At 44.2% G+C, this 21,127-nt stretch overlaps 1 protein-coding gene across 2 annotated transcripts; it reads right to left on the reverse strand.

Annotated features, from left to right (window-relative positions):
- Positions 1-2,157: 2,157 nt before the first annotated feature.
- Positions 2,158-13,833, reverse strand: polr1c (RNA polymerase I and III subunit C). Of its 2 annotated transcripts, none has more exons than XM_047351445.1 (9): positions 13,792-13,833; positions 8,741-8,812; positions 7,802-7,909; positions 6,347-6,479; positions 5,020-5,151; positions 4,605-4,757; positions 3,896-4,045; positions 3,698-3,814; positions 2,158-2,648 (listed from the first exon to the last, which is right to left on the reverse strand). In XM_047351445.1, the coding sequence occupies exons 1-9, from the start codon at positions 13,816-13,818 to the stop codon at positions 2,530-2,532; spliced, it is 1,011 nt and encodes a 336-aa protein (XP_047207401.1). In that variant the 5' UTR covers positions 13,819-13,833; the 3' UTR covers positions 2,158-2,529. The 2 variants fall into 2 exon arrangements, with proteins under 2 accessions (XP_047207401.1, XP_047207400.1); XM_047351444.1 differs by lacking the exon at positions 13,792-13,833 and adding an exon at positions 9,216-9,371.
- Between the last annotated feature and the right edge of the window lie 7,294 nt (positions 13,834-21,127).

Consider the following 21,127-nt stretch of genomic DNA (forward strand, 5'->3'; position numbering starts at 1 on the left):
GAAAAAAAACCTGTAAATCGAATGTCACATTATAACATTTAGTTGTGACAGTTCAGATCTTTACAGGCCCACTGCTACCAGAAAGGACGCATTTCATCCCTGACTGGAGATTTCAAGTCCAGTTGAAGGAACTAGAATTTTACAACTTTAGACCAACTGCAGCAACTAAACACAAAAAACTACTAGATTTAGTTTAAAAAAAACAATTGCCAATACTTTACTTCATCTGAGAATAGCATTGAAATAATTCTATAATTTTTTATTATTATTTAATCCCCGTTAAAAATAACACCAAATGCTCTCCTATAAAACAAATTGAGGGATTAAATAGAAATAATTTGGGGTATTTTAATGCTTTGTTTGAGACATTCTTTTCCGAATGGAAATGATTAAACACCAAACGTATAACTGTCAAGGCTAAAAAATATAAATAGGATGGACAGGTTTGTTGTAAATATTCCAGAAGCTCCACGCAAGCCTTCGAAAGCCAGTTTTGATGCAGTTCCTGTGGACAGCGACATTAGTGTTTTAGCATCTACCATTTAATGATAGTTTAGGTCAGATGGTTGAAACAGCGTCACTATCCTCAGGATGCCAGTTTAACATCAACATCCACTGAGAGGTAACTTCTCCAAAACTGACACCTTCAAGAATACATAACACACTTAGAAATGATCTTGGAACATAGGAACAAAGCAGGCCCCCCCTCCTTGAATCACCACACGGGTCAAAGAGCGACTCAGAACCATAGCCTCGGACTAGGAGCTGTTCCTCATCCCAGCCATTTCACTCTTCGCTGTGAACTGCCCCAATACATGCTGTAGATCTTGGCTTGAGGGGTCCAGCAGGACCACGTCATCTGGAAAAAGGAGACACAAAATCCACTGGTCCCCAAACTACACCCCCTCCGGCCCTTGGCTGCAGCTAGACTGGTGACAAAGAGCAGCCCTGTCGGAGTCCAACATGCAACAGTTCCCACTTGGTGCCAGAAAAGGGTGGCTTGCTCTCTTCAGGGGTCTTGTGAGGGGAGAATGGAGCGGAAGATTGAAAGATGGATTGCTGTGGCTGCCACAGTAGTGAGGATGCTGTACTGGTCCGTCGTGGTGAAGAGAGAACTGAGCCGATGTTCACCTATGACCATGAACTTTGGGTTATGACCAAAAGAACGAGATCCCGGATACAACCGGCGGAAATTAGCTTCCTTCAGGCACCCCCTTAAAGCCTAAAGGAGCTCGGAGCAGAGCCCCCACTCCGCCACATCGCGAGGACTCAGTTGAGATGGCGTGGGCATGTCAGATGCTTTATATCCCGAACTACAGCCCTACTGAAAACCGTAGCCTTAATTAACAGTCTGTGGCAGGAGGTCACTGGAAATGAGCTTCAACATTTCTGATAAGAACAGTAGCCAATGTCCATACAGAGTGATGCCAGACTGAGGTTTCTCTGTATCCTCCTCAGGAATACTTAATAGGAGTGTGAGCATGTATATAAAACCTTCTCAATAAACTATTCCATCATGGAAAAGAACAGTTCAAATTAATCAGTCAGTCATTTTCTACCGCTTCTTCCATAGTGGGTCGCAGGGATCTCCAGCAGTCTATGGGCGGGAGGCGGGGTACACCCTGGACAGGTCTCCAGTCCATTGCAGGCCCAGTTCAAATAAATCATTCAAAGCCAAATATCTACATGGCATTAAGAAGTTTATAAACTTTGGTTTTTGACATACAAAAGAAAGATTTTCATAACTTTATTACCTCTTAAAACTATACTGATTCCTTTTAAAGGAAATAAATCATTGCAGCAGAGCTTTAAAGGTTAATTGAGATAATTCAACCTTGAAGACCTTGATGAGTAGAATGACTTTTAGATCTGATGTTTTTTTACATTACTGGAAGCATCTGAGACCAGTGGTTCTCCAAACTGGTCTTTCTCATAATGCATTCCTGATGTCTATCCACCGATACCTCAGGTGTACTGCATCACTCAGAGTTTCAAACAAAGCCTTGGTTTCCATGGCAGCATCTGATCCTGAGTTAGGGCTCACTGTGATCAAGATCCCAGCTCTGCTGTGCAGATGAACATACGCAAGTAATTCAGGAATGAGCAGATTGTTAAATCAATTCAGGATCTGAGAGTTTGGTAAAGGATTTTCATCTGTTGGGGAGAATTTACTGCATTTCTTTTATTAATTCTGCAGAAATATTTGATCTCCAACTTTATAACGTTAGAGGCAAGTTCAGCTTCTACATGTGGAACAGCAACAGGAAATGAGTTCTGTAATTCAGTCTCTTTCTCACACTGATTCATGAGCAAAGAAATCATACACCAGTACGATGATCTCATAGATTTAGCAGGTTAAAGGAAAAAAACCCAGGTGTACAAAATACTAGAGGGAGTGTATGCCAACAAACAACTGCAGCAACCAGAACCACATCAGCCTGGAGGTCAATTCTCAGAACAGAAGTTGATGCTGTCAGACGGATCCAAGCACAATAGTTTGTTGAGGAGCACGGCGGGAACCAAGTCTGTTTACTCCATGTTGACAGAGTTCATCTCACTGAGAAAACTCTGACACTTCGCCATGAGGACCTTGATGGCCTCTGTGACTAAAACATCAGGAGGCAAGATGCCAGTCGACTCCACGGTGACTGGAAAAGGAAAGAGCACATCTGGATTAATAATTAAAAATAATGCTCTTAATGTGAAAACAACATGATGAAAAGTGGTCCTAAACCAATCCAATGAAAACAGGATCAGTCTACACAAGTACATGTATCTTGTTTACCCCACCTGCTACCTTAAGACAATCTCATTACATCATGATGTAATAAAACTTGGTTCTTTCTAGAGGAAGAACAGCTTCAGCCACAAAGCTGCGCGACGTTCTAAACAAAGAGGATGAGATCAAACTGATATGATCTGATGGGACGATGGGCCGTCCAGTACACAAGTGTAACCACAATGTCCCAGTGTTTCCCACATGGTGGAGGTTCCTACCAGTAAACAGACAGCTGCCGCATCTGTACAAATTTGCAAGGTTTTCAAGGAATATGTTAGATTTTTGTGGTTCTAAAAAAAAAAGACCAGCAGTAGTTTTTTGCCTGTAGCAGACAGATGTCGTATCACAGTGAGTTTGTAGAAAGGTGAAGAAATCCTCAGAAGCCGGTCAGGCAGAGCCTCAGTTTCAGCTGATTCTAGCTATTTAAACCAACTCACAGGGAAAATGTTTCTATCTGTGGGACAAAAATCTGCATCAGCAGCTGTTCTTCACTTTGCCACCAACTCACTGTAATATGGAAACTGTCTACTACGGGTCATAGAACCATGGCTGAGAATAACTTGAAAAACAGTACTTAAAAAATAAAATCACTCTGTATCTTTAAGAACATGCGTTGATGGCAGTCTGTTATAGGCAGAGGTTTAGAGCGCCATCCACTGGCCACTGGTGAGACATTTCTTGTTTTAAGATCAGTGATTGTTGCAGGTGTTTGATGATAATCGAAATGCTGCATGTGACTTATTTTTATATTCCTTTTACTTGTCATTTTTATTTCTTTACTTATCACAATTTTCTAGGCCCTGACTTCTAAATGATAACTACATAGTTTAGAGGTTAACGATACTACATTTGTAGCCATTAGCTGCCAGTTTTAGATGCTTAACAACATATTAGCGTCGGGAGTTTTTATAAACGTACAGATGAAATGGTCCCGAACTCTTCCCAGCGTTACACAGTTCTTCAGATCACTGTGTCGGAGAACTTCCCTGCTGCACGTATCCAGCCGGCTGTTCACCACCTTGGCAACCTTTTTTCCTGAGATGCACAAAGCAAAAATACATTTGATAGTATTTAGGAAAAATCTGATTTCAGATCAATGTTTTTCTTCCTCCTTACCATGAGCATCCTCCAGGTCTATAACCCCTCGTGAGAAGCAGCGTTTTAGGCGCTGTGCCTTCTCGCCCTCCACAGTCTCCAGCAGGGTGATCTCTGGGAGGAGGCGGTAACTGGCTGTCGCCACCGGAGAGAACTTAGCATGGTCCTTACCTGAAAACAAAACCCCACAGGGTGAGGGTCACCTCACACTATTTTGCTTCAATTTATTGCTAGCTTAAACTCTGTGTTAAGCTCAATCTTTGCCGTTCCTTCGCCTAGAAAGTACCCCTGGTTCAATGCTTCTGTGTTTGACTCTCTTGTCCTCCCAGCCTCCACCCAGTTGAAGCACATGGCTGCTCAACAGATCCTGATTTTGCTGGAGGTTTACTGAAGCTGATTCCATGTCATTCTACAGTACCTGGACTGAATTAGACGGTACGGGCCTGAGTTACGACTGAATCGCACTGAGCTGAAATGAACAGAATCTAACTGAATGGCTTTTTCTTACAACAGCATGTAGCATATGTGGGTAGAGAACTCCCTGCAGCAAAAAAGGTCAATTTAACCTAAAAAATAAGTTTGAGTTTGTAATTTCCTGAAAGAGTCATCTAAATAAATTTTCATGATGGAGAAAAGTTTACAATTTCAGACACAGGCCAGGACAACAAGTAGTACCGGTCACTACATGACCGTATATATATTTAATATTTCCATGCCTGTGTTATCTTACCAAGTCCTTTGACACAGTGCATGACAATGTCCAGCTCCTGTCCTGGTCGGAGCTGAGCTATCAGAATGTCATCGTGCACGGGTCGAATACAGGAGTCTGCAAACACATCTGCCTGGTTTCCAATGGGCACCCACTCTATGTCTTTGGAATACACTAAGAACAGGAAATTAGGAACAAAAGTCCCATTAGGATTTAAGGAGACAAAGGGGATAGAACGATATCTATTTTATCTTTGTTAAAGCTACTAGACCTGTAAGTAATACTAGTTATTTAAACTGAAATTAGACAAATGTACTGGTAAATGTGTGACGGGTGATTTGGCAAATTTGACACTTCACATGATGTTACAAGTCTAGCTTCATCTCTTTTGACCCTCATATGTTCGTCTGTAATGAGAACTCTGCCTGAGACCCACCCATGTGGTTGAGATAGAGCTCCCGGGGGTCAGACGAGTCTTTGCTGGCTCGGGGGTTTCTGCTGCATTTAATCTTCAGCTGGAGTTGAATTGTGTCAATTTCTGAAGCTTCTTCTTCTGAAGATTCTTCACCTTAAAGATACAAAACAACACAAAAACTGTATTTATTTGTACATCAGCTCGTTTTACACACTGCAGATAACAGGGGGTATTGTTGATGCCTGTATTCTAACAGTGGCCACTAGAGGGCAGTTTTATGGAAAAAGAAAATTGTGCAATTTGGTATTGATCTCCCTATTTGTATACTTCTAAAAAATGACTATTTTAAATGGGATATTTTGGGTACAAGTTCCATTCAGGGTTGGAGAGACCAGGATGTCATGCACTGATGAGTTATTAATTAGTCATTTATTTAGCTAAACTCTAAACAGGTGCTTTAAAAATACAGGCCACTGCATACTAACACAAACTGCTTTGCACACCGCTTAACTGCAGTGTTGTTTATGTAGCAAGAAAATGAAAGCAGGTAACCAAATCAGATTTAAGATTGTGTGTACAAGTTGTTCCAGGAGTTAGACAGTGATTTAGTCAGAGCAGCTGCTGACAGCTGGACAGGAGGAGAAATAAATACTGACATAACATGGGATGGAAGTTAAACCATTAGGTGGCCAGGACTCTCTGGTGGTCCACCTCACCTATATAACACATCGGTCGGATCGGTCACAACTTGAGCAACTAGATCAACCTGCGATTGCTGTAAAGACAGGGAGGAGGGCGGTGAAGAAATCCCCCTTTAATGTTGCGGCTTGTTCATTCATATCAGTGATTTGACTGACAAACAGGAATTCCTCAACCCGAGGGGTTTTTCACCAGTTGGATCAGTTTTTAACTCCAACATACAGCCAAATATGTTACCAAATGCATGACCCTAACCCTTGTCTCAGGTGGGTTTATATTAAGCACTGCTGTTTTTTTAGTTTTACTTTTTTATGCCTTTCACACCCAGGTCAGTTAAGGGAGACTGGATAAATGATTTGGTGTCAATATTTGGATGAAACATGATGGTGCTCCAGAGGTCCTCCAGTTCTCAGCAGCTGCTGCTGATCTGAAACAACACAAGCATCTGTGACTAATTCCTGCAAGCCACAACCTTTACACACATATTACAGTCTGATATGTGGTCTGCTTTCACAACATCTAGCTTATCAACTATCAACCCCACATTACCTTTAAAAGAAAATATCCTAGATCATCAAGTACAGAGGCAAAGGATAATGGGTATTGTGGTTTCCTACCGTCTCTCAGGAGGTTCATTGTGGTGGTTTACCTGTATTCTTGAACTCAAACAGACGAGGGTCCGCTTTAATGGGGATGAGGCCTAACCTGTGGGCCAGAACTTCATCCTGGACAATAGATGTGTTGTTATAGATGAACACTTTCTCTATAGCCATTGTGGGCACCTGTAGACAGAATAAAGCAAAGCTTTCAACAAAGGTTCATAAAAAAACACTTTGTAAATGATGTAATGTGTTTTTGGTTGACATTTCCTGTCAGATACATAAGGTTAAGATGGATCATTTCTGGAAATGTCAGCAGGGCGTCTAGTTGATTTTCTTCCATGTTTCCAGCCATGTTGGCTGCTCTTTTAATGCCTCTCAGTCTGGCCTTTGCACCTGATCGTTATTACAAAAAAGGATTTATGTTTCTTCTTATATTTAACACTGAATTGTATTGTTTTAAGCAATAAAAGGCTCCTACACTTTGGGAATGAACATGTTTTTCATATCAACAGACAACTTATCACCGACTGTCAAAATCAAATCATTTGTTCCAATTTCTTTTGTGGACAGGCCAACACTGGGCAAAAATAACATTTTGGTATAACAGTATTTCTGCACCAACAACATTTAACTGGAAACGTTTCCTCATATGCAGTACAGCCCAAAAAACGGACTGAAAATGAGTTGAAATGGGTTTTTAGAAAGATCCCCAGAAAGCCTGGAGAACAGTTACTGAGAACCATGATGGTCTACAGGCTCCACAGAGTTCTGTTAGCACACTATCTGCTGGTGTTTTAGACTTAATAGTGGCGCGTACCAATTCCTACATTTCTACTAATAAAATCCCCACATTTGCCACACTTTCTGGCATGGTGTGATGGGATAAGGAAGGAGAGCTAATTTGCCTTGTAGCTTCGGAAAAAAAAAGAAAATCCGGTCATTAAACCAGACTAGGGACAAAGAAAGTGAATACATCTGTCAGTGTGGTGCAGAGAATGGAAGTAACACTTCGCATCTTCACAGCTGCTTGCTTGGAGCAGTGTGTCACATATAAAACAGTGTGTTGTGAAGACGTTTTCCCACTGAGCAGTTTACTGTGTGACACCGAGTACGCGGTTGTAAAGACTGAGATTTGTGCAGACATGTCCGGTGGACGTCCGTTTTGAGTTCACCTGAGGTTCATGTGGACGTCTGGAGAGTCAACTACGCCCAACTCTGTGGGAGAAATTACCCTTTGAAGCAAAATATGCAAAAATAAGAGCTAGCAGAAGACTTGTGTACTTGACTTTGTGAAGTGCCTTGAGATGACGTGTTGTGAATTGGCGCTACATAAATAAACTGAATTGAATTGTGAATCAACCTGTATACCAGTTAAGTCACCAAAGAAACTTCACAATTTATCACCTAAATCCAGCAGGGCTCTCACACAGAGATGATACTGTGAAGCTTTTATTCTTGGAAAAATGTCAACAGCATCGGAAAAGGAAAGAAAGGAAAGTCACCTCTGCAAGTAAGATTCTTCTGAAGGCGTTGGCAATAGCAGCATCGATCCCCACCATGTCGAACTCCATACTGTTCTCATCTAGATGCACTACATCCACTCGGAAGTTCTGCCAACAAACAGGAGTGGAATCATAGGCAAAACTAGGAACAATTATTCTAAACACTTGCAGCACTGGAAATAAATGTTTGTTTAATATTGGACTGCCTGCAAATATATTTGTGGCCATGTGCTATTTGCATTCACAAATTATCAACACCAACGATTCCTCCTTAAGGTGAGTACATTTCCTGTTTGATGCAGTGAGGAATAAATGGAAAAACACTGATTTCACAGTGAAAGAGCAGAAAGACAAGAGAAGCTGGATTCCTTGGATGTTTAGATTCCCTTCAGAAAACTGATCACTAGAACTCCAAATTCTTTCTTCTGTCTTTAACGTGGGCAAGGTGGACCCATTTCTGCTAAACGGCGGCGTCGACAGATGTACAAAGCCCACCACGCCCACAATAAAGAAAGATTGCAGAGTTCTGGTCACCTATTTTGTGATGTTCTTCTGCACTGTGTACTGGTTTTTACCTTGGAGTTGTGCCTTGGGGACTTCTCTTGCCAGCATTTGACAAGTAATGATTTAAAGTCATCATAGTCATTAGCCCAGTAAGTAGTATGTGTTAGCAGGTTGTTTTTGGTTTGATAGGGGGTCATAATCTGTTATATTTGAAAAGAGCCATGTGGCCTGTACAGGGAAGAGAAACACAATCAAAGGGAAATATCTGTGACAGAAACGTTTTCGGAAAATAATATCCAGTTAAATCAACATTTATTTGAACATTTTTGTTACTATTTGATCCAAAAACTGTTAAACTACTAAAGTATCAGAAGAACTAAACTGATGTACAATGTTTCAAGACATGGGACATGTTTACAGACCCATAAAACTGACCTTCTGAAATAGTTTCATGTCCCAGGTGTCATCAAAGCCCGGGTAGTTTCCAGGAAAATCTGTTGTATGAACCTGACACAAAAAACAGAACAAATAAAACAAGAGATTCTTTTTTCTTTGGTATAAAAATTTGTATTATTAGTATAAAATTACTACCAAAAAACAACACTATTTTCTGCAAACCAGCCACCACACACGATAAGATGCGTGAAGCCTGATTGTTTTTAACCAACAAACACTAAATGAAAGAAAATGCATTCGAGGTCATTGTTACTCATCGTAACACGCATCAGTATTAAATCTGCTAAACATTTTGATTAAAACTAGTGTTTATTCCCATTCCTAAGTGTTGATGGACAGGTTGGTTCCCTCCTGCAGTAACAAACCAGAGGGGCTCAAATGCTGCATTACGTGACCTCCCGCGGTGGGTACTACAACATACAATCTACAATCTAAAGTTACAGAACAAACTTACATTCTTAACACCAAATTCTCCCAAGATTACCCGACTGCGAATTTCCTCCACGTTACTCATGGGTGCAGCCATTTTGCTCAGTTTTCTTCTTCAGAGAAGCACAGACTGGTCGCAGAGATAGCATATTGCTGCCCCCGTCTGTCCAAGTAGCAACATTGGAACAAGACAATAAATCAGCCCACTAACGCCTTATAAACATTTCCCAACTAAAGGGGTTCCTGTCAAAACAGGACTCCTAAGAACGGTGTATTCTTTTACTTTGGCTAGGTTAGATTAATTCAACCAGGCAGCTGCAGCTCATCCAAAATGCTGCTGCCAGTCCTGGAAAATGGAACATATCAGAACCAGTTCTCAAACTTCATAGGTTCCCTGTAAAAGGATAGCATTTCAAATTATTTTCTTATTTTCAAATCACTAAACTGTCCCGGTCCAAAATACATTTCAGAGTTGGTGATAAAGTCTAAAACGTCCGAGACCTCATCACTCAGTGTTTCCAGGACCAGTGGAGATGACAGTGACACCTGGAGAACGGACACTGCCTCCCATGTGATTATGTCTGCTGTTTTTATGTTTTGCAAAGCTTAGTTTTTCTTTTTCATGTATCAGGTGATGTTGTAACATTTCTGTTCCTTTGTTGTCCCTGTAAAGCATTTTAAACACTGTGTGTGAATGGCATCAAACAAACTTGCCTTGGTATGCTGTGGAACCAAATTTCCTTGGAAAAAACACACCAATTTCAGGGGGAAATCTAACTATTGCTTAAATGACCGGATAGATATTTTCTCCCAGGGAAGTAAAGAATTAGCTCATTAAGCTAATTCCATTAACAAAGTCACCTATACCTAAACAAATCCCCGTTAATCTTTTCCTAACCATGCTATGTGTTTTGGTCATTATATCACAGTCCAGCTGCTCCACTGAGAGCAGCTGGACTGTGATATCCATCACTCTGTCCTTATATTTACTTTATTTTTACTTTATTCTTTTACGTGTTCTGTTGCCACATTTCAGGCATATCATATAGAGAAGCTGGTTGCCTACATGTCCCAGGGCAGTTCTGATCTACAAAAAGGAGATCTCTAGATGAAATCTTAATTGCATGATTGACTTTAATAAATCATCAAACCAGCATCAAAGTAGCAAGGCCACGTTGCTGTACTTTGTGTAACTTATGTAACTTATGTTTATTTGACCTTTAACCATTTAGATTATTTGTGTTTTTGTGTGTGGGTGGGTGAAAATAAGTGTAGAAATAAGTGTGTTGAGTGAGTTCATGTGAGCATCTTTGTCACCTGAAGGTTCTGAGTTGTTAAGAGTGGCGACAACAACCTGCAACACACAGGACCAAAGTGCACCAAAGGATGGTGAACTCAGCTCCAGAAGGCCACAGCAGCCCTAGCCAGACAGAGACAAGGCTTCACCCTAGGGCAGCCATGTGCCACGCACAGAGGTGAAGTACAGGAGCAGCAGCTCCCAGGCCAAAGAGGCACAGGGTGAGATGTAGAACAATGAGTCCCCCCGACCCAGCCACACCACCATCTCCCGCTGCGTAGGACAAGCCCGGGACCCAAGCCCCGTGGCAGGCCAGGGCTCCCACCAACCCCTGGTAGCAACACAGCCCAGCACCAAGCAGGGGATATTCCCAGATACAGATACAGTAAAACATGCAGAGATTTTTCTTTACAGAGCATGGTGTGGTCGTGTTTTTGGGTTTTAATTTTCAGTGAATACATTTTAAAGATGTTTTTTCTCTATATACAGCTTTGGGTCTAGTATGGGGGGGGATCTCTGCCTATTTCTTTATTTCTGAATAATTTACTTTTGTAACAGGAGTTAGGCTAATTTTGTGTATATTGTGATGATTTTAATATGATTTGCTTAACTTTGCTGTTTTCTTTGTATTTACTCTGCACTTTTTCTGTTGCACTTTAGTTCAACAATTAATAAAAGGCTTACCGTACTTCTTTTCTCTAACAATGTACCAAATATTTTACTTATTTTTGATCATCTTCATATTCATTAGTGCTGCATCGTGCTGTTTCTGGGGGTCTGGAACAGATTACTTGCATCTCAATTCATTTCAATGAGAAAAATAGACTCCACATATGAATAAATCTAGTGAAGATCTCCATTATGGAACAGGGGTCTTGAAATATTGGGGGCTTCAGCCCAGGCCCACAATAGTTAAATTTTAAGACAGTGGCCCAGTTTATAGGTCATTACATCCCAAAACAGGTCAGATATGGACTTAACCCCGAGCTGCGGGTATGTCATGCCATCCAGCGGCTGTGCAAGCTGTTTTTTTCAGACTGCCGTGGTTCTCAGGCAACTGGTAGGTTTTACTCCTTGTTAGAGCCCGGTGCAAACAATGTTCTTGAATATTTACGGGCCTCCTAAGTCCAAAACAAACTTTTTCAGTGATTTTAATTAACTTTTATCTGTGATATGTGTTGATTATGACTGTTTAATTATTGTGGGAGACTTCAACATTCACATGGACAATCCTGAAGACAGAAGTCCAATAGATCTATGTGACACTCTTAGAAATGTTGGTTTGACTCAACATGTTAAACAGCACAAACAGGGACATTTTTTGGACTTGATCATCACTAAGGGTCTAAACATTTCCAAAGTGTCTGTAACTGATGTTACCCTATCTGATCACTTTTCTGTTATTTTTGAAAGCATCATCTCTAATGACTCAGTTTGTCAAAGAGACATGATAAGAAAACGCATCTTTAAGGACGGTGCTGCTGAAACCTTTAACCAGATTTACTCTTCTACCTCCACTTTGCCCTGTAACACTGTAGATGAGCTGGTAGATAACTTTCATTCTAAAATCTCAGACATCATTGATTCAATTGCTCCAATTAAAGTGAAAGTCGTTTCTGAAAAAAAAATGTCTCCATGGAGAAGTTCTCCACCAGTCAGAAGTGAAAAAAAGGAGTGTTGAAAAGTTGAACGCAGGTGGAGAAAGACTGGACTCCAGGTTCACTATATTATCTATAAAGAGAAACTCCACTATGAGGTAACAAAAATTAATGAGGGGTCAATGAATGATAAAACTGAAGTGGTAAAAATGGAGGCGCTAAAATCAAGGCATTGCATGAAAACAGGCAACGTTAAATTTGATAACCTTAAAGTTTTTAACATTAATATTTACCATGTTATGATTTTAATTACCTCCAAATTCACGGATTCTAATTTTCACAGAGGCGAAATTAATCACGTTGGTTTTTACAGCACTCAATTTTACCATGTTCAGTATTTCACACCTTAGGAGCCGCGGGTTGCCAACCCCTGGTCTATAATTACCTGGTTTTGTATTGTCCTTTCCTGGTTTTCACATCGGTATTATTATGGCTTCCTTTTAGGACTTTGGTGGTTTCCCTTCCTCCCAGACTCTGTTATATTATTTTATATCAATGTCTTTTGATGACTGTCATGCCCTGTGTCTATGTTTTGTGCTTGTGTTTTTGTTTACTTTACTTAGTCTGGTCCTTTGTTTACTTTCTGTTCTGTGTTTATAGTGTTAATTGATCTCAGTCCCTCTGTCTCCCTGCAGTCTGTTCCACACCTGTTCCTAGTTTCCCTTGATTACCTGGTATTGTTGTTCATTGGTTTTCCCTGCATTTCCTGTTTGCATTTAAGTTCCCCACTGGTTCGTCATGTTAGATGTCTTGTTAGACAGTGTCGTAGCTACCGTCTGGTTATGGTTTGGTCTCGTCCGCTACATTGCATCCTGGCCTGGTTCAGTGTCCCTTGGTCCTGGCTGCCCAGCCTCAGTTCTGAGTGAGAGCAAATAAGTCTCAACTTACTTTCAGTTGTCTGGCTCCTGGCATCTCTTTACTTGCACGTTGGTTCCTACCTAAAACCCACCCAATGACCGAACAAACCAGCCTAGAGGATCAAGCAAGGAGGGCACAAAAGGGTTCAAAACCGAGGAAGGACTGTTTTTACGCTACTCGCACCGCTTCACCTCTCGCAGCTCGCGGTGGCAGCGACTGGAGGTGGCAAACCAGATTACGGACTGGCTAGGGGTTTGTGGAAGTTTCTTTCTCCAGAGTCCCCTGACCCTTGAGACTGTAGAGGGAGAGTGGTAGGGCTGTGGAAGAGATCAGCTCTCTATTTCGCCTCATCCCTGGAGGTCCTGACTCCGTGGGTCGACTACCCCCACTATTGACTCCTAATCCTATTCCTGTTTCTTTCCCAGAGGAGCTCGAAGACGAGCTGCCTCCACTTCCCATTCCTGTCCCGGAGGAGCTGCAGGACGAGCTGCCTTCACTTCCTGATCCTGTCCCGGAGGTGTTCGAGGACAAACTGCCTCCATCTCTTGACTCTCAATGGTCTCCACTGGAGATTTACACGGCTCTACTTTGTTCGGGTAGTTTTTTGTTTTCTGGCCCTTTTCGGGTAATTTATTTTTTGTTTTTGTTTTTTGAAAACCCGCGCTATGATAATGACTCACTAAAATGTTTTGCCACTATACAACAAATTAGATTTTTTCCTGGTGCTGATATCTTTGCAAGTCTGTGAAAACTAGGGTTTCTGGTGAAGTCTAAACACATAACCTTACCTGACAAACTGGGCACTGCAGATGCATTTTTAATAGTGTCCAATCCTCCCGCTTGATAGCCGGAAGCCACAGTCGCCTTCACTGGCTCTGACACAGTCCATAACCCCTTGGTGTGTTGTAGAACTTAACTCTATCCTAAGATTATCGGTTCAAACCATAAATGCAACAACCTGACATTTTGATGCCAGTGATGGTTATTGTATAGTGTTAGATTTGGTCCTATGATAAAATATAGCAGGAATAAACTATCCAAGGCAGTACTTCTGTTGCCTCGTTTCCTGAAATCGTAGACTGTAAATGGGTCAGTTAGTCTCAACGAGCTGCAGCTGCGGAACCACACCTGCCAGTCACACCCCGCAGAGTGGGGATGAAAGAGACAAACACAAACATGCACCAACCTGGAGACAGCTCTGGATATGACAAGAATCATATCTGGTCATGTTTTCTCTAGGGTACATAATTCAGTGGATTAAAATAATTCAGATGCCCTAATGCTTGTGGAGGCTCAAATGGTTTAGCTCTCTATTTTATCTTTTAAAAAATTTGCAGTCATTACCAGACGTTTTGGATCAAAGTTCAGGAGCAATGGGTGGTGAGGGGTTTATCACCCTGTCAATAATAGTAAGTAATTTACAGGCATTATAACTGTCTTTTATTGATAATGTCAGGGCTTTTTAATTTAAGATTAAAGACATTAAGAATTTCATTTAGAAAGATATAAAACTGGACCCATAGTTCAGCTTCTGTCTGTGTTAAGATAATCTACCAACTAGTCTTTGTTTTATAGCCTCTGTTGCATTTCTCCAAGGTGACATTTCACTTTCACAGAGAACTTTTGATCTTTATCTAGGCAATGTCACCTATTACATTATAATCTATTGCACAAGGTGTTATTTTGAAAGGTCATCAACAGAGGCTAAAGGCAGACAGGGTGATGGTGTAAAACCCTGATTAAAAATGCTGCGTTTATTATTAATGATTGTGGTAACATTAATGCACCGTCTCCCGATTACTCCCTGTGTACGTTTGCTAGTGGTAGAAGGGATGTATGTTTTAAACACACATTAACGATCAGAAAGAGCAACATCAGTCATTATCATATTAGCAATGTATCCATCAGGTTGTAATTATTCATGACTCAATATATTTTTTCCTGGCTGTGTACTCCATAGAGTGTGTCACTCCCCTAGAATTAATTTATGTCCCTCCCTACCATTACCCTTTGCAGTTGTGTTTGTAATAACTTTAATAATGTTTTGAAATGCAGTGCAAAACGGGTGACAGCATGCCTGTCATGACGGGTATCCAGGTGACTCTAGAGTGGAGAACAATTACGGAGGGAGTATTCAGGTTTAAAAGGTTTATTGAGGAACTGGAGCACAAGGCATGACCGTTGTGGAGTCCAGATCTTGCAGGGCACCTGACTAAGGAAGAGAAGTATGTGAGTAGGACTGACAGGAGAGGTATAATTATGGACAGACAGAAGATGCGTCTTATTGTTATCTTTGGTTGATGTTTCCGAGAGGGAAGGTGAGTCGCGCGACACAAACTGAGGTTGACAGGGAGGCTGTGGTGCAGGATTGAGGCTCCCTCTCTCTGTTCTTATCTAGTAGGTGAGGGAGGAGTTGGAGGGTGGAGAGGCAGGAGGATATCAGGTTGGATCACAAAATACTCACCTCATCTTTTGTGATCCAACCTCATCTTTTGTGATCAGGTTGGATCACAAAAGATGAGGTGAGTATTTTCGTTATACTGTAGATTTCAGGAAGTTGAAGAAGGCTCGCAGTCTGACAAGTACAGTTAAGTGCTCCAAGCCGAATGTGGACTTGGACAAGGACCATGGGCGGAGAAAATCCAGAACAGGTTCTGTGGGAAAGATATGCTCTGGCAGAGAGGAACACAAAAACTCAGGTCAGAGACAAGGTCGAAAGACACAAGAGAAACAGAGAAATGTCTGCTGGTCCAATTACCATTCTGGTGAGATAACAATCTGATGCCTCCTTCAGGTTTCCTGCTGCTTAAAAGCTGTTCGCTGATTAGCCCAGATGAGGATCAGCTGTGTGGCTGCGCATGCCTGTCACACGCTGCAGGAAGAGGTGAGAAAAACTAAAGTTACGACTGTAACCACAGTCCTATGAATCTCAGATGACTGCCAGAGGTGGTGCTTCAAGCACTGAATGATCATTGTTGTGCATGCACAGGTTGAAAAATAACATCACATATGACCTACCGGTGATCAATGTGTGTCTACATAATCATGTGACACCGGGAGCTCAGTCCCGGTAATCTTGTCATGAGTACAAGGATTCCGAGGAACCAAGCACTCTGGCAGTCATCCAGGATTCATAGAACCGCAGTTACAGTCATAACTTTCATTCTATTTCATCCCTACTGACCGCAAGAGGCGATCAACTTCAAGCACTGGATGACGCATACCAACAAGGTCACGAGGAATCTGCAGCCCACACAAGCAACAGCCACAATAACAGATATCTCAGCAGGAAGAAGAAGGCTGCTGCTCCATGATGCCTTGTAGGGGATGGGGTGTGGACACATTTACTCTGTAGAATCTGGCAAAGGTGTCTGGGGAAGTCCAGGAGGTTGCCTGGCAAATGATGTCCAGCGGCACTCCAGTCATAGCAGTCTTTGCGGTTGACAGGCCCGTGGGCTGGCCAGTGGAGTGGCACCTCACTCCCACAGGCAGAGGTCTGCCCTGTCAAGCATAAACCTCAGCAATCACCCTCACAATCCAGTGGGCCAGCCGTTGTTTGGAAAGGGCCTGGCCTTACCGTGAGCCTGCATAAAATATTAAAAGGCTATCATCCTTCCGTAAGGTCGCTGTGACACTGACATACGCCTCAAGTGCACAAACAGGGCAGACAGGCTCAAAAGGAGCGCCAGAGTTGAAATGGGCAAAGTGGAGTGGCTGGGCATAGCCTACCGCAGATGGCAACTTAGGAAAAAAGGATGGAGTAGTCCACAGGTTTCAAACGAGGGGCACTGAAGGGCCTCCAGGACTAAAGAAAGGTCTGATGAAGGTGCCACAGGATGTGTGGGCGGACGCAAGCACTTGACACCTCTCAGGAACAGCGCAACATCCTTGTCTCAGCCCACGGAGCAATTATTTACTTCTACATGCCAACGGTAAATGGCAGCTACGTACATCTTCAAGGTGGATGTGGACTGCCCTTGACTCAGCAGCCCATGAAGGAAGGCAAGTATTCCAGAAACTGGGCAATGTAAGGGGACCAGTCCCTCATCATGGCACCAGTCATCAAAGACCGCCCATTTATTGGTTTGAAATGGTCTTAGTGGATGGTGCCCATGCACTAGCCATCGTGCGGCCCACCTCCCACAATATCAGGAGAAGGTGGAGCCATGCCTTGAAGGGGCCAAACCCACAGCCTGGTGAAGAATGCGACCTGCCAGTTGGAAGAGGAAATCCCTCCTCGAGGGGAGGCGCATCTTTTCCTTCTTTTCCTGCTCTTGGTGGAGGTGGACGCTTTTTCTCTGTCTCCCGCACCCCTCCCATATCTGGCCTGCTTCAGCTCTGTGTCTTGTCTTTTTTTTGGAGCCTCTTTTTGCACATCTTCCAAATTCTTCCAAAATATGGATTTGGTCAGCTGGTCTCTCAATGCAATTGATCAAATTTTCTCAACGAGAAGACAGGGGTCGGGAGAGCCCACTTGCCCGGATGGGACATTTTTCTCTGGATACACGATGGCCTCTTGGCAGAAGTGGAGGATTGTGTGTCTGTCGCTAATGTCAGTCAAGGATGTGGAAGATGTGTATATAATTTAATGTTTGATATCAGGATTTCTGCTTGTTGGAGTCAGCGGTTACCTTTCATATCGAGAAATTCGGAGAATGTCAGCAGCTGTTCTGGCCATTGTAAGGCTGCCTGGCATGTGTGATGGGATCTTCAGGGCGATCAACACTCAGACTGAGATGTTACGTGAGCTGAATCGCAGACTGGATGTGATCCTTACACAGGATCGCAGGCAGGTTGCGGTTCCTGGACTCAGGGGTGAAATGGGATAAATCTTGGAGAAAGTTGTTCGCTCAGATCTGGCAGAAAGACTAGGAATTTGGCTGTCTGGATTCGCCTTTGAGAAGCACCAGCGAGACTCTCAAGGCTGACGGAAAATTAAGAGTCAGCCTAACCCAAATAATTATTGTTTTTCTGAATCTGGCTCCCCTGCACGGCCTTGATGGCTGGCTCTCTTCAACTTCTCCTGGAAGTTATGTAAACATAACGCTCTGCTCCCTCTGCCCCCTCCCTTCCCTGAGGACATCTGTGGACCTGCTCAAAACTTGGCCGGTTGATGTACATTCCAACGAACCATCAAGGACAATGGCCTCTGTGACAGTGCTTCATGGACTTACTTGGACACACACACATGCTCAAGATAAACATATGCACCCCTCACACCACCTTCACCGTTCCCGGCATGATGTTGTTTTGTCAACTTGTTGCTTCTTTGTGCTGAGGTTTTTTGCAATCTCAAACTGTATCCTGCTAAGGATAAAGTTTGAAATATGATTTTTTTCCCCTCTACTTACCTAATGTGGCCTCTTTTCTCATCTAGCAAGGGCAGCGCCTGTGAGTGGGCAACAAAGCCTCGGTGACCCGTCCCCCCATTGTCTTGTGACATGATGTATGTTTGGATGGGTTGTACTGGAATTCTAATTTCCCCTCGGGGATCAATAAAGTATCTTTGAATTGAATTGAATTGAATTGAATCGGCGAACCAGAGCAAAGCCTGTGCAGCAGAGGAAACCAAGTCCTTGCCAGCCAGAAACGGGCCACTAACAGAAGCCTGTGCCCCTTCTGGAGAACCCTCGGGAGAGTTGGAAAAATTAAGGCGAAGGTGGGAAAAGCATAAAGAAGGGTCCAGGGCCAGTCGTGCGCCAGTGCATCGCAGCCCAGAGGACTGGGGCTGTCCATCAGGGAGAACGAGAGAGGACAGTGGGCTGTGTCCCTGGAGGCAAAGAGGTCCACACCCGCCCTGCCGAATGTTCCCCAGATACAACTCACCACGTCCGGGTGAAGCATCCATTCCCCAGGAAGCGGTTTCTGGCAAGACAGAAAGTCCGCAGGAACGTTCTGCAGGCCTGGGATGTAGGCTCCCCTGAGGCTTGCAAAATGTGGAGCTGCCCAGACCAGGAGACAACAGCCTCTGTGACCTTGTCCCTCCTTAATGATTCACATGAAAAAAAACAGTGGTGTTGTCTGACCTCACTAGTATGTGCCTGTTCTGCAACCCTGGAAGAAAAGCGCAAGTGCCAGCCACACTGCCAGCAATTCCAGGGCATTGATGTGCTCCTGGCTCTGCCGTGGGGACCACGTCCCCTGTGCCATGCGGCCCTGCCAGGTCATGCCCCAGCCCAGGGAGGACGCATCTGTGTGCACCACCTCCCTCCGGCACGGGAGGGGATCAAGCGGAACCTCCGACGTGACATACAACCTGTCTCACCAATGCAACAGGGATTGGAGGCACTGAGGCATGACACGAAGCCTCCTGTGTCTGTGTGCAGACAGTGTAGGGTCCAGATGCAGGCCGTCTAACCACATTTGATACGGGCCGCAATGATAGCCCCTAGTCCTAGGGGCACCACACTGGACATAGTGGTATGCATGCCAAGAAGGCGTAGATATAGAACAAGTGGAGGAGCGCTGATATGCCGGAACTCCGGGAGCAGGCTTAAAATATTGCTGACCCGCTGCGGCGATGGGCAAGCTGTCATAGAGACTGAATCCAGGGCAATGCCCAGAAACACTGTTACCTGAGATGGGGTCAGCCTGCTCTTTTCCAGGCCCAAGTGACTCACATGACCACTATCTGCACTATCTGGCTGTCCCGGACTGCCTGAGCACGGGTTGCGGCACAGATGAGCCAGTTGTCCAGATAGGGTAGGATCCACACTCCCTGTGCCTGTAGAGGTGAGAGGGCTGCTGCCACACACCCGGGTGAACACCTGGGGAGAAAGAGAGAGTGGAAGGACCTGGAAGTGAAACTGCCTCCCCTGGAATGCAAAGCGGAGAAACCAGTATTGGACGAAGACTGTCAGCCTTCTTGGTAACCAGAAAATAAACTGAATAAAAGCCCCCCCGGATACTGCAGGGGGTTCACAGGCACAATCGCGCCCTTGACCAGCAAGGTGCAAAGCTCAAAGAGTCGTGGATGACAGTCATCCTGGCCTAGCCAGAGACAGGAGGCCGGCGTCGGAACAAAAGCGAGTAACCACAGAACAAGGTGGATAGCACCCAGAAATCCGGGGAACGGGCAGACCTACAGGCGAGCTGTCCCAGGGTAAAACACCCGACTGCCAGCCCGAATGCCTCATCTGCGGGCCCCCTGGCCTCTCGAAGACCCAGTGGGACGCCAACAAGGTTGTGCAGACTGAAAGGGGTGGGAGGCTCGGGCCCCCACCTGGTCACGCCGGTACCTACCCGAGCTTGGGCCCAGTCCTGGAGCCGGATCCCGAGACACTGCGAGAGAAGCAGATGGAAGGGTAGACCTCCGTGGCAAACCACCAGTGGTCCAACTGCCAAGAGACTGATGGTTACGCTTGTGAAGTCTGGCCAGCTGTTGCTGTGTTCGGGAGGCCTGAGCCATGTGCTCCAGTGCTTCAAGTGCAGCAGAGCCAAAGACTTCCCCCGAAACCACAGGGAGAGCTCTCAGCTGTACAGGGTTCAGTCAGGGGTGACTGTGCCTGCAAGACCTGACGCTGAGCATGAACTAGAGAGTGTATGACCAAGCTCCCTCGTCATCAGAGCAAACGCCTGAAGGGAAGTATCAACCATGCCCTGCGTTGACTGGTCCAGAGAGACTGACTCCAAAGAGGAGGATAGGACCAGCAACAGATGAGAGAGTTCCGAAGCCGCACCATCCTGGCCCCTGAGTCATAGGCCCTGCAGAGCATCTATAACACGGCACTGTGCCAGGCTCCACCGCAGGCATCTGCCCCAACTTAAACCGAGATGCCTCTTGCAGGGCAGCAAGAACTCTACCATCAGTCGTTGGATGGGAAAACGCTCTAGCATCTGTCCAACAGACGTGTAGTTCACGCATGTACTCCTCCAATGGAGGAACCACAAAAGCAGTGGCAGCATCACTGCGCTGGAAGAAAGCACTGGAGGGAGCAGGCTGGACCTGTGGAGAGTCCACCTGCAGGCAAGCAGATTCTGGAAAAGTGCTTCTCTGAGATGGTCAACACCAAGGCAGGAGGGGCACAAATCATGCCCTTCCAGATGATCTTCCAGCATCATAGCTTAGATAAAACAAGTCAGAAAAGGTGCACAGGACTCTGCACGAGCAGTAAACGCCACCGG

This window comes from Girardinichthys multiradiatus, chromosome 22 (genome assembly GCF_021462225.1).
Source record: "Girardinichthys multiradiatus isolate DD_20200921_A chromosome 22, DD_fGirMul_XY1, whole genome shotgun sequence".
NCBI lineage: Eukaryota > Metazoa > Chordata > Actinopteri > Cyprinodontiformes > Goodeidae > Girardinichthys > Girardinichthys multiradiatus.